The sequence below is a fragment of the Ochotona princeps genome, chromosome 1 (genome assembly GCF_030435755.1).
Source record: "Ochotona princeps isolate mOchPri1 chromosome 1, mOchPri1.hap1, whole genome shotgun sequence".
NCBI lineage: Eukaryota > Metazoa > Chordata > Mammalia > Lagomorpha > Ochotonidae > Ochotona > Ochotona princeps.
The window spans coordinates 63,564,466-63,577,773 of record NC_080832.1 but is presented as its reverse complement, the minus strand read 5'-3'; the positions used below and the strand labels follow the sequence as shown (position 1 = coordinate 63,577,773).

Here is a 13,308-nt window from a genome sequence, read left to right as displayed (position 1 = left end):
ACCTAAACCTGCACAAACCCTTGACTCAAATAACAACTATCTGAAATGTCTCAGCTAAAATAAGTCAATGAAAAGAACCTTTTACCACATAATAAAAAATTGGTTGTATTAATTATGGTACCATAAAAGTGCTTTGACTTAAGTTTGAACCTAGAATTGGCAGTTCTAATAAAAGTTCTTCCGCATTTTTAAAGGTTATGTCAATCTTCAGTGCTTGTGGGAATATTCACCAGCATCAATACATATTTTATACAGCACTTTTAATAATGCATAAGAGTTTCTTTTTTAGGCAAGGTTTTTGGGTTGTTTTGTCTAGAACAAAAAAAATGAACAAGTTCATTATCATATTTGAACATATATTCAACAAGTGTTTTCTTTTTTGATAATCGTTAATTTTTATTAAAAGAATTGGCAGTTAAGAGATTCAGCAATCTTTCTCTAACAAGAATTTCTCATTTTATACATGTAATCTGTTTAGTAAACCATGTGGATGAAAAATCTATCCTTTTACAATAAATTATGTGCCAGAGTCCAGCTCCAGTTGAGTTTGGAGCTCAAGAAGGGTACATGGAGTCGGCGATAAAGACACAGACACTGTCACTTGGTACCTTCTTGCTTGAGCTCCAGAAGAAGCTGTCCTTTTTATTTACTCAGACACATCACGAGCCTCTGCACAATCGTTTGATTGTTCTATTTTTACTTCATGACTAAGTGGGTATGCACAGATGTTTCATTATTTTATTTTTTACTTCATGGTCAACCAGGTGCTCTTAAAGATAATTGTGTAAGTTACTATAATCAGTTTCTTTAAAGCAAGCCATTATTCATTCTTCAGAAGTAGCCATTAGGTGACAGCCAGAACTCCAAGGCCAAGGCACAGATGGTTACCTACTAAGCAGTAAACATTCCTATTACATTTTATTTTCACAACTTATCTATCACTTAGTAGGAGAAATACATCAAAAGGGGAAAAAAAAATCATGAAATCTAAGACAAAAGTTTCAAACATTAAATCCCCCTACAACTGCAGGCTCTATAACCTCATAAACAATTAAACAATAATCAAAAGTATATCTCTATGATGTTAATAAAATCGCCCTATATTTCCTCTAGTTAAAAATTATGAAAGCAGCTAAAACAGCTATATTTTCTATGCTCTAAAGAGTTGCAAGGACAGGCTAACCTTTAAAGTCACAGTAACTATATTTTTTGCCATAGCAGTTTCCACTCATACTCCCATCAATTCCATTAATATTTAGGATATCTATCAAGCCGTTTCCCAGAAAGTGTGCTACATGTCTGGGCCAGATTCTGAGGCAATGGTTAAGTACCCAATAAGTTGTCCAGAAATGGCACAGGCTTAATTGTGCTCCTGTGTGTAAATTGTCAAAGGCCCACTCGCCAAGACATTATCAGAAACATTAACTCTCAAGCTCACATTGATGGCAAAAGCCATCTCACAAGGGTAAACAATGCCTCAATAGATTACAGAATTCTTAGTGGGGTGCTTGAGTGTCCATGCAAAAAGGGGGTGAGACTGTGTCAAGGTGGTCAGAGAGATTTCCGCCAGGCCCTGCCAAACAGCTGGAAGCTCCCCCGGGCCCTGCCAAGCAGAAGAGCTGTTCTCTTCACACCTTTGTGCCATCCATACCTACTGCACCGACCCCAGCAATTATAGAACTCACAAACTTCACACATTGTTGTAAGAAACGGAATGATTTTAAAAAAATTATATGGACTCAGGTCACTCATATTAAAGGGAAAAAGGAAAGACTGGAGATCAAGCAGAAAAGCTAAGTTTTAAAAACAGGGACAGCCATGTGGTGCAGCAATCCGTAGTAAAGTTGACACCTGTACTGTCCACAGTCCATTCTGGAATGTTCAGTGTGGGTTCTGTTGACTCCACTTCCATTACAGCTTCAGTGCTAATGTACAACCTGGGAGGCATTAGATAATGGCTTATGTAGCTGGAACCTTGACAGTACAGGTTTCTGACTTTGACCTGGCCCAGTCCTGGCTGTTGCAAGCATGTGGGGGATGAGCCAGCAGATGGAAGAACTGCTTTTCAATTGTAAATAAAATGAAATAAAAATCCAAAAACATGACAAGAACATGAGTTTATAGACACATGAGTATTTGAACAGGTCTAAATAGTGAAATTTGATACTGAACAACTTAACCTTTAGAAGTTTCTTTGAATGGCATAAGCCACCTAAATTTAAAAAATGCCTTACAAAGTCAGGAAGAATTACAGCGCTTTAGATTTTTAAACAAGATTTATTTATTTTCATTTGAAAGGCAACTTTTTACTGAGAGAAAAGGAGAGACAGAGAAGGTGTTCCATTTGCAGATTCATTCCCCAAATGGCTACAATGGCCAGAGTTGAGCTGATCTGAACAGGAGCCATGTGCTTCCTCCAGATCTCCCATGTGGGTTCAGGGTACCAAGGACTTGGGTCATCTTTCAATTCTTTCCCAGGCCATAGAGAACTGGATAAATGGAGCAGCTAGGAGAGCTGGTGTCCATATGGGATGCTGGTGCCCCAGGTTAGAGAGTTTGACTGCTGTGCTACTGTGCTGGCCCAGCAAGCAGTATTTTAAATTTATTAAACTTACTACTTGGTATATTGTTTTCTGCTACAGTAGTTTTACCTTCTAATACCACTGAAATCTGTTTATATTCCTACAGACTACATTTAATGAACAAAAAGGAGATAGTCTATAATAAACTTACCTGACTGGAATTGGAAAGGCAGTTTAAGGCCATAGTTGATTAATTCTATGTAGATTTCTAACTTTTCATTTAAAATAGAATATATTATAAAATTTCTCTTCCATGACCTTTAGTATTCACTAATATCACAGAACTGAATCCAGGACTATAAATTCTGAGTAGAATTCATACATTCTGTACAGCTACAGCTAAATAGTAGCATCAAAAGCATACTTTTTTCATGAAAATTTAAAAACGCAGGTCACTTAAAATTAGATCCTTTTTCTCAAAATTATAAATAAGAGAAAAAATCCTGTAAAATTATGGCCATATAAGCTAACTTTTACTGAAACTACTCAAGTATACATATTTTATTTCAGTGAACAATCTATAGTAAATTTTTAACATTTACTTACTTCGTTTTACTTGAAAAGCAGAGACAGACAAACAGGGAACTTTGATCCAGTGATCCAACTCCCCACATGCCTGCAACAGCCAGGAGTGTGTCAGGCTAACACAGGGAGTCCTAGAATTCAATGCAGGTCTCCTGTCTCGCTGGCAGGAACCCAATACTATCGACACCAACTGCTGCCTACCAGGATGCACCTTAGCAGGAGGGTAAATCAGAAGAGGAACTGCTGGGACTCAAACCAGGTGCTCTGATATAGAGTGCAGGCAGCCTGCCCTATTCTTTAATGATGTATATTCCACTTTTATTCAAAGGTAAAGGCCACATTTAAATTTGTATGGGAGGCAGCAGTTGATGGAATAGTTAGGCCCCTGCTACCCATAGTAGAGAACTGGACTGAGTTCCTTGATCCTGGCTTCAGTCTACCTGGCCCCAGGGAGTAAACCAATAGATAGGAGAGCTCTGTGTTTCAAATAAAAGAAACATTTAAAATGCTTATGTTAATAACAAAATCACCAGTTAGGTTATGTTTAGGATACTTCTCATATTTTCTTTGTTTTCCGTACACCTCACCTTTTCCCCGTCAGGAAGTACAATAGCAGGAAACCTAAATTGGAATTATTTTGTTGGAAATATAGAAGCAACAGAATTAAGGTGGAAAATATTCCTCCAGGTAACATGGCTTATTACTTTTCAAATTGTAAATGTTTTAAAAATGAATCTTACTAATAATGAGCACAATGTCAAGCCTGTTTTTACTACATATACATCTTTATTTATCATAACTTACAAACGTGCCTATAAAATGAGACTGTCCAGATTAAAAAAACAAACAAAACACGAATCACAGATATGACAAATTGGGCGATTATCAAAACAAAAAAGCAGAAATCCCAATCACAGGTACTGACTGCTTACATTACTACTCAGATTATCACAAGGCAGAATATAAACCTTGAATCCTAACAAATACATGAAAAAATATGCTACAGTGCTAGCTGTCCAAACCAAATATTTTAATCTAACAAAGCACATTATTTATACTGGCATATTATACTTTTGCCTGACAAGGCACTATTTTTAACTCTGAGATGGGTAATCATGACATCAGTTTTTGGAAAATTTAAGGTTTACGTGAAAAGTCTATTAGTCAAAAAGCAATGGTGTAGAAACTTTGGGTGACGCTTTTATGAGATCCTTCTCTCTGAAACCTGAAAGCTAGGAGAATGCAGAATTGAAGAAAAGCAGATTTCCTCAAGACTGTCCCCAGTAGCAGAAGCCTGTCAAAGTTTATGGGTCCACAATCCTTTATGAACAAAATAACTTTTACAATGTGTGATGAAGCATGGCAGAAGATGAGAATGACTAATGAAAACCTAAGGTTCATATCATTATTTTCTCAAATAAATGCTGAGACAAAAAGGCTAGCAGGCTGAATTAGAACATATAAAAAAGTAGGGAAAGAAATTAAAGTATTAAGTGTGAGAGTTTTCTAATGCAAATGAACTCAATACTGAACGATTTTACATAGACAATCCTCCTTTTTTTCCCTCCATTGTGGACACCTTCAAATCAAATGTTAAACTGAAACTTATAACCAAATCTGAATGTCTAATAAAGTTCTTTCATCACTTTGTTGCCCTTTAATCATCTTTTATACTCCATTTGATGCTTTGTAGATATTATTTGAGAGGAATATGTAGCATGAACCTAAAGTGTATATTTCAATTTTCTTTCTATTTAACTGTCTCTTAAATTTCCATAGAGGGTGGTATTCCTAACTGGCAAATGGAATGAGGCAGAGTGGAGAATGAGCAGGGCTTTCAGAGACAGCTGCTCACAAAGGCTCTTACTGGGAAGCATGTGAGACTGAAATGAAAAGGTGGTTGGATGGCAGGAGGTCTTGACACACAGTTTAAATATGAACTTGTGAACAATGAAAAGTTAATGGAAGCACTTCAACAGAAAAGTTAGCAAGAAGTGGTACTCTGGGAATACTAGTTACAGAACTGTGTGTAAAATAAAACCACAGGAAAGGAGATTAGATGTAAGGGAATACAATTGCAGTGACTAACAGAAAAAAAAGTTTAGATATGAAGGTAGGCAAAAATGGCAAAAAAAAAAAAACAACAAAAAACCCTGCCCAAGAGCCTGTACTAATGATCATCTGAATGTGGGGAAGAATGAAGACTCTATAATACCTCTGAGGTTAAGGTGACTTGGAAAAACAATGTATTTCTTGGTAGAAAATGAAGGAGGGCACAGAACAGAAGGAGTCACATAGCTTCAAATGCTTCCTTGAGAATTTGGGAGGATCTGATAGGACAGGCTTAGAGCGAAACTAACTTTAGAAATCGATTTGAGCTGGTGTTATCAGTTCACTACTAACACAAAACGTTGAAACAGCAGGTGAAAAGTCAGCACTGGGGAGGAGAAAAGAAGACTGAAGGTGCTTTCAACACAAAGCATATACAGGAAGGGGAAGCACTGGATGCGAACATGAGGGAGAGGCGGAAACAATCACATTCACAAATCCGACCAAAAGAAAATGGCTTATATTAAAATGGTGGAACAAAATTGTTTCAGAAATTACAGAGCATTTAAGAGAAAATGAACCTTAAAGAAACAGGTATCGGGCCCAGCACGGCCTCGCGGCTAAAGTCCTCGCCTTGAACACCCCGGGATCCCATATGGGCGCCGGTTCTAATCCCGGTAGCTCCACTTCCCATCCAGCTCCCTGCTTGTGGCCTGGGAAAGCAGGAGAGAACGGCCCAATGCATTGGGACCCTGCACCCACGTGGGAGACCCGGAAGAGGTTCCTGGTTCCCGGCTTTGGATCGGCACAGCACCGGCCCGTTGCGGCTCACTTGGGGAGTGAAACATCGGATGGAAGATCTTCCTCTCTGTCTCTCCTCCTCTCTGTATATCCGGCTTTCCAATAATAATGAAAAATGTTAAAAACAAACAAACAAAAAAAAACAGGTATAAGGTACTCAAGTCGGGATGAAAGTGGCTGCCAGAATAGTAAGTAATACAGTCAGTGAAGATTTTCTGCAAAAGGAACTAAGCCATGTATTTTTGTTCTTTTTAAAGAACAGTTTCTTTAAAATGCTACTTAAATATAAATATATATTCATATATACAAACTTTGTTGTTCCTGATTCTCACATATAAACTTCCGTTGTTTTTGGTATGATTCGGTAGCAGGATTTCATGTCCCCAGAAGTTTCATAATCTAGGAAGTAAGATTATTCAAAATACCTGTTTATCTCCCCTACTGGAAGACAATACACACACACACACACACACACACAGAGAACTGCTTTTAAGAAATAACCTCAAAGAGATACCATTTCAATTGCTAAATTTGCAAAGCAATATATTAGCACAGAAAAGTCCCTATTATAATGAGAAGAAACTCATTGCTATGAAGTTTACAAAGCAGCTTTAAAAAAGAAGCTTCTGTTTGTTGAAGTAATGAATAGTGATAACTTGATTTGGGCAGCGAGGGGAACAGATCATTTGTGTGTCATAAAAACAGTATGTTTTCTATCTCATGGATTACAATTACAATAGGACAATATGTCAACATGTCACCCTTAAAGATATTTCTTGAACCACAAAAGGGCTGAATTTATTTTGAACATTTTAATTCCAATAAGCAAAGCAACATTCAAAGAAGTGGGATTAGATCATCTGAGGATGAAAAAAAAGAGGTATTTACCTTTTCTGAGTATGAATCATCATATCTACACACCTCCAGATTTTGGGCGATCAAATATTTCAGCTACTCTTATCTATGATTTTTACAATAATATTACACTTGTTTAAATAGAAATTGGGTTCAAAATAGTTATGTAATTTGCTCATGGTCACAAATCAGGGCTGGGTTTCAGATGGAGGTGGGTTCGAACACTAGGTCCAGAGCTCTTTCTGACAAAAATAAAGCTTACTGCAAAAAGGACTAAAGGATAAGGCCCCACGTATAAACTAAACAATCTGGTTGAGACTGAATGGAAAAGTTAAGACACATTCTCTACTAAAGGAAACTGTAAAGGTGTAACAGGCTCAGTTCTAAGATGCTCTGATGGAAGAGCAAACAAAGCAGCTGACTCCTCACACCTGTTAGTAGGAATCATATGATTTACTAAGGACAGTATTTATATTCTCTTTTCTTAGAATGTCCACATTTCTTCTTCTGTGTAATTTTTAATGACAATTCTGAAAGGAATCATGAATTAAGAAAAAAAACCCTGAAAACTCTTGGAACCTAATCATAATAGCTGTTAATATGATCTTAAAATTCAGATGTTGTGTATGTAATTCTTCAGTCTCACCACCTTACATATGTGTCATATGAGTTTTATTAACTTGTTTCACACAGGGTATTAAGAAGGAAAACAGAGACCCATCTCCTGATAACACTCCACTAACCAAAAAGCAAACAAAAACACAAACCTAAAACAAAAAGAAACAACAAACAACAACAACAACAAACCTACCAGACTTGGGGTAGACGGGATAAATTAAAAAGTAAAGAGATGAACCAGACCAAGTCTGCATAAGAATCACACAAAAAATACTCCCAGTAACAGTTTCTTTAATTTACTTTAAAATCTCTTCAAGATAGAATGTAGCTTTGCAAGGTTGAGTTTCCTATTACATATTTAATAATTTGTACACTTTATATTTACAGTTATGTAAAAAAATCAGACATTACTTTTAGCAGAACATTATATTATACAATTAATTAAAAATAGGTATTAGGGTGGTGCATAGTGGCTTTGGTTAGTGATAATCAATAAAGATGACAAACCACAAATATATTAGGTATTATCATTTTCCAGTCTCTGAATCTCATCTTGTCCCATCTGTCCTAGGTAAGATAAGAGTTTGCTATAGGCTTCCCTGTTTAGGAAAAAAAAGAAGACAAATACACTTAATGCCTTTTCCATTTATGTATTTATAAATTAAGTACATCCATCAATATAGTAATCTGTCTTTCTTGATAAACTTTTAAAAATATGCTTTATAGTGTAGCTGAACATTGATTTAGGCTTTAATTTTTTTTTTTTTTTGGTGTAGCTTTTACATATAAAGTGTGGGTTAAATGGCCAGATCAGTGAAGTATTTTCATGGAATATTGCTTAAGGACAATGATGGTATAATTACAATGGGAAGGTTTAAATCACAAACCAAAATACAGAAACACAGATACCATAACCTTAACACAAAACTGAGTAACCATAACAATTTTATTACATATTGCATTGTGATTTATATTTTTAGAAGTAACAAAGATTGAAAATAAAATAGTTTGATCAATGAAATTCTCTAGTCCTCCACTGTATTTGGGATATCTTTAGATAATTTGTTGTAACTGGCAGATATTTCATTAGTCTAAATGCCTGTACTAATCAGAATCTTTCTTTTCATTTTGATTTAATTGAAAGGCAAAGTTACACAGAGAAGAATGGACAGACAGAGAAACATCTTCCATCTATTGTATTACTCCCCAAAGGACCAAAATGGCCAGAAATGCGCAGGTAGAGAGCTAGGAGCCAGGAGTTTCCTCCAGACCTCCCATGTGAGGAAGGTCTTTAACCATCCTCTACTGCTTTCACAAGCTACAGAAAGGAAGCTGGATTGGAAGTGGAGCAGCCAGGACACAACCAGTATCCATATGGGGATGTTAGTGCTGCATGTAGAGGTTTATCCAAATATCCTATGGTGCTGGCCCCTGCTAATCAGAATCTTTAAAATCAACCCACTCATGGCATGCCTGGCCACACCAGTGGCAGGTTAGTAGAACATTTGCTCCGAGAATACACTGTTCCTGTGAAGCTCTGTGGACTGCTCAGAGAGGCTGGATGTTACAGAGATCATAGGATGAGCTTCGAATAGTAAACACCTTTTCCTCAAAGCTATGATTTGAAGTGATTCAACCCTCTTTCCAGAAACAATAAGGGGGTAGCCAAATTTCCATGTAAGGAAAGAAAAGAGGCATTCCACTCTAGTATTGAAAAGACATAAAAGACTTACTCATCAATTTTTCCTTTTTTCTTTTTGATTTTCATTTACTCTTCAAAAAGATTTCATAGTTAGCTACTGCTATAATCAGTATAGTCATGTCTCTAAGGAATACCTCAAATATGACACTGCAACATCAAAATTTTATACTAAGTGGGATAATTAGTAGACACACAAAATGTGATTAAAGTACTTGATTCTTAAATTTTACTATGAGCAATGACTCATCTGTTTTGCTTTTTTTTTCTCTTTAAAGACGCTACAGGTTTATTGTAGCACTCCATAAATCAATGTTGTAGCACTCTAAATAGTCCAACAGTATTTTGGTGGGGTTATAATAAATATTTTAAGAAAAAAAACTACCATCTGTTTCTGACCAAAATCCATATTATATAATTGGGGAACTTACTGACTATATATGTGCAATACAGTTGATGCAATAAACCAAGCATGCTTGAAGCAACTACTAATTGGCAGCACAGATTATGCAAATGAGCCAACTGAGGCTCTGAAGTCCACTCACAAATGAGGAAACCTCTCTGAGGAAATACATTTTCTGCAGTGGTCACTCTGAATGGATGTATTCATCAGTTAAGTTTGTTAAATAATATATGCTATTTAAAATCACACTTTAAAAAACTGCTAATACATACTAAAACATTTTCAACACATATCAAATTTCTGGGACTAGGAAAATAAACCATCTCACAGAATGAAACAGATTCCATAAACTTCATGAAGAAAGCATAATCAACTCATTGAACAAACCTTTGTGCACTATTTCTGCCAAGGCCCCATTTCCGCTCAGAATCCTTTAGAGACTGAGTAAGGGTAGAAATCAAGTGGATGACAATCTGTTGATTCAATGTTGCTACTGTTTCTAAAATGTTGTAAACTTGATAGTCATATTTCATGCCATAATCTTGGATAAACTGCCTGAAAGAACAAGTTATGTAAGATTATTTCTGAGGCAATTAATTGGACTGCTATCTGCACTGTTATCAGCTGTAACCTGAACATAAGAATGATGATTTGCTTTGAGATTATCATAAGGATCTATATGCAACACTTGAACAACAGAGAACAGAAATGCCTATCTCAGTGTGAGTCAGTGTGATGGTTTTGGGGGTGAGGCTGAAGAGCGAAGAGCTGCCCTACCTAGAGGGAGAACAAGGGGGAAAATAGCTATTCCCAGGTGCTTTTTTCCCCCTATTTTGTTCACATTAACATTCTAGATAGAAAGAATGTGGAAAACACTAACAGGAGGAAGGGAAATTAAATATTCTACATCTTAGTTTTTCATATCTCTAGTTAAATATTTTAATGAAATGATTTTTATAATGTATTTTTTATGGTTCCTAACTCAAATCCTCAGATCTACAGAAAACTTATTCATAAAATATACATATATTTAAAAATTTTTTCAAATATTTATTTATTTTTATTGGAAAGGTAGATATACAAGGAGAAGCAGAATTAGAGAAAGATTTTTCATCTGCTTCTTCACTCCCCAAGTATCTGCAACAGCTGCAGCTAAGCCGATTTGAAGCCAGGAACTTCTTCTGACTCTTCCACATGAGTGCAGGGTCCCAAGGCTTTGGGCCATCCTTTACAGCTTTTCCCAGGATACAAGCAGGGAGTCTGATAAGAAGTGAAGCAGCTGGGACACAAACCGGTGCCCATATGAGACCTTGGTACATGCAAAGGAAGGATTTAGCCACTAGGCTATCACGCTGGGTCTGAATAAAATATATTTTAACCCTAAAATTTTTACTCCCCAATCAAAAGAATAAAAGCTTAACAGATTCTAGATAACAAACAATCCTTCTTTGCCTTACTGAGGTTTCATAATTTTCATAAATTTATTAGCATCAAGTGATCACAATTTAAATAAACTGAACACTTGACAATTGGCAATCACCTGCTGAGAAAAAACCGAGCAATCAAAATCCTGCACATGATGAAGAAAAATGGACTCAAATTTTTATCATGGTAATGGTAAGGCAGATGAAAGTAATAAAGGTAAACTGCAGAAATATTGAGAAAGAAATACTAAAAACAAACAAACAAACAAAAAACAACCACAACAAAAAGACTACCCTCACAAAAAGGGGACAAGGCAATAAAGGAGGTCACAGTTTTTCTTAGGAACAACGGGTCTACTCCTATAACGCTAATACTTCACAAATTAAACATAATGCATCCTGAAGCTGCAGTACCTAATGCAAGTCAGGCAGTCAGGTAGTCAGGTACAGTATTTGTGGACTGGATTGTTAGTAACATCAGCTAAGCAAAGCTCTGAAGATTTGTGCACCTGACATCATGACTCCCATTTCCCACTTTTTGCTCTCAAAAAAATCAGAAGTAATATTAAGTCAGCTCCTTTATATTTTTTCTGTGGTACTTCTTCCACAAATAGCAATGCAAAAAAACTAACGATAAAATCTACAATTACTGAAATATTATAAAACAAGTAGTAACACATTATGTTTTGGATAATTAGTTACTTAAAAAACATGTTGGCTGTCAAATGGCTGGCAACAGGCTCCTTGCCAGTTGGCATATTTTCCAGTTACCTCAACACAGAAGTCAGCTGGGCAGCAGATTCTCCTTCTGACCCCACTTGGCAGGCTTTTACTATGTATTGCAGGTTCTCTGTGGCCAGCCTTTTAACTAGAAGGAAAAATTATAACATTACATACTGTATCTGAATTGGCCATCTGGATTCTCATTTTTAACACTCTTGATTTAGGAAAATATGTTCTCTTCTGAAGTATGTTCATGTTGTTTTGTTCTTTTTTCAAAAAGAAATATTTTGTACTTTTGTTTCATTTTATTACAAAAGTTTAAATTTTTTTAATCTGAAAACTCAAATAGTATATGTGATGGTAAAAGCTAATATTCTACAACACTATAGACCATTCTATTGCTTCAAACAATGTTACACTATTATCATGCTAATGCTGTTAAACAGTGTTATGAAAGTTTTCAGGAAGTTTAATAACCTATTATAGCAGAAACAGAAAACATGATGCACACAAATAAACATCTTCCCAAAAATCCATCTACCCATTTTATTATTAGCCATTCTATTTCTTGTATCTCCCCTAATCCCTGCCAACCACTAACCTACTTTCTATTTCTATATAAATGGGATCACATGGTGCTGTCTTCCTTCACTTAATTTTTTTCAAAATTTATTTATTTTTATTGCAAAGTCAGCCATACAGAGAGGAGGAGAGACAGAGAGGAAGATCTTCCGTCTGATGACTGACTCCCCAAGTGACCATAAGAGCTGGCGTAGCACTGATCCGAAGCCAGGAGCCCGAGCTTCTTCCGGATCTCCCATGCGGATGAGTCATGGCTTTGAGCTGACCTCTGCTGCTTTCCCAGGTCACAAGCAGGGAGCTGGATGGGAAGGGGAGCAGCCAGAACATGAACTGGTGCACCTATAATATCCCAGTGTTTGAAGGTGGGATTCCACATGAGTCTTTGCCACGGGACCTCTGATTTTCTTTTTAATTAAATAATCTCTCTTTCATTTGCTTGCTCCTATCTTTTGATTCATTTCCAAAATGCCTGTGACAGCTGAAGATGAACCCATTAGTGAGGAATTCAATGTAAGTCTCCCATGGTAATAATATAAACCTAATTACTTGTGCCATGACATGTGCCTCAAGGTTTGTGTTAGCAGAAAACTGAAGTCAAATGCCCGAGCAAGCCTTTCTGAATGGGACATAAGCATCTTAACCATTAGGCAAATGCCTGCCCTGATAATTTTTTTTTAACTGATATTCTGTTTGAAGTGGCACCATCATCTTCCCTTCATCTACTTTATCATGCTTTTATTTGCCTTACTTTATTTATAGGAGATGCTTTGAAGTTTTGTCTGTTAAATCCAACATCTGATTTTTCACTAGCAGTTTCTGTTGCCTGTTTGTTGTCTTCAGTATACAGCTCATCTTATCATTTCACTGCAAAACCTAAACTCCCTCACTGTGAAGGTTCTGGTATTGTTCTTCAGGAGTATGTCTAATCTCCATGGAAGACAATTACATAGGCAGGGATATGACTGTCCTCTATCCCTGTTCCCATCCAGGTGTTATGCTCCACTAATTCATTTCTGGCTAACTACCCTACAGAGTGATCCAATCAAA

The 13,308-nt window shown here is 36.4% G+C and overlaps 1 protein-coding gene across 1 annotated transcript in view; it reads right to left on the bottom strand.

Annotated features, from left to right (window-relative positions):
* Positions 1 to 7,711: 7,711 nt before the first annotated feature.
* MMS22L (MMS22 like, DNA repair protein) overlaps positions 7,712 to 13,308 on the bottom strand; it is a 117,321-nt gene continuing 111,724 nt past the window's right edge. The window contains exons 23-25 of the mRNA XM_004580365.4: positions 11,728 to 11,824; positions 9,920 to 10,087; positions 7,712 to 8,029 (exon numbers count right to left, since the gene is read on the bottom strand). Of these exons, the coding sequence (XP_004580422.2) occupies positions 7,948 to 8,029; positions 9,920 to 10,087; positions 11,728 to 11,824 (347 nt within the window). The 3' untranslated portion in view covers positions 7,712 to 7,947. The remainder of the gene's footprint in view (positions 8,030 to 9,919; positions 10,088 to 11,727; positions 11,825 to 13,308) is intronic.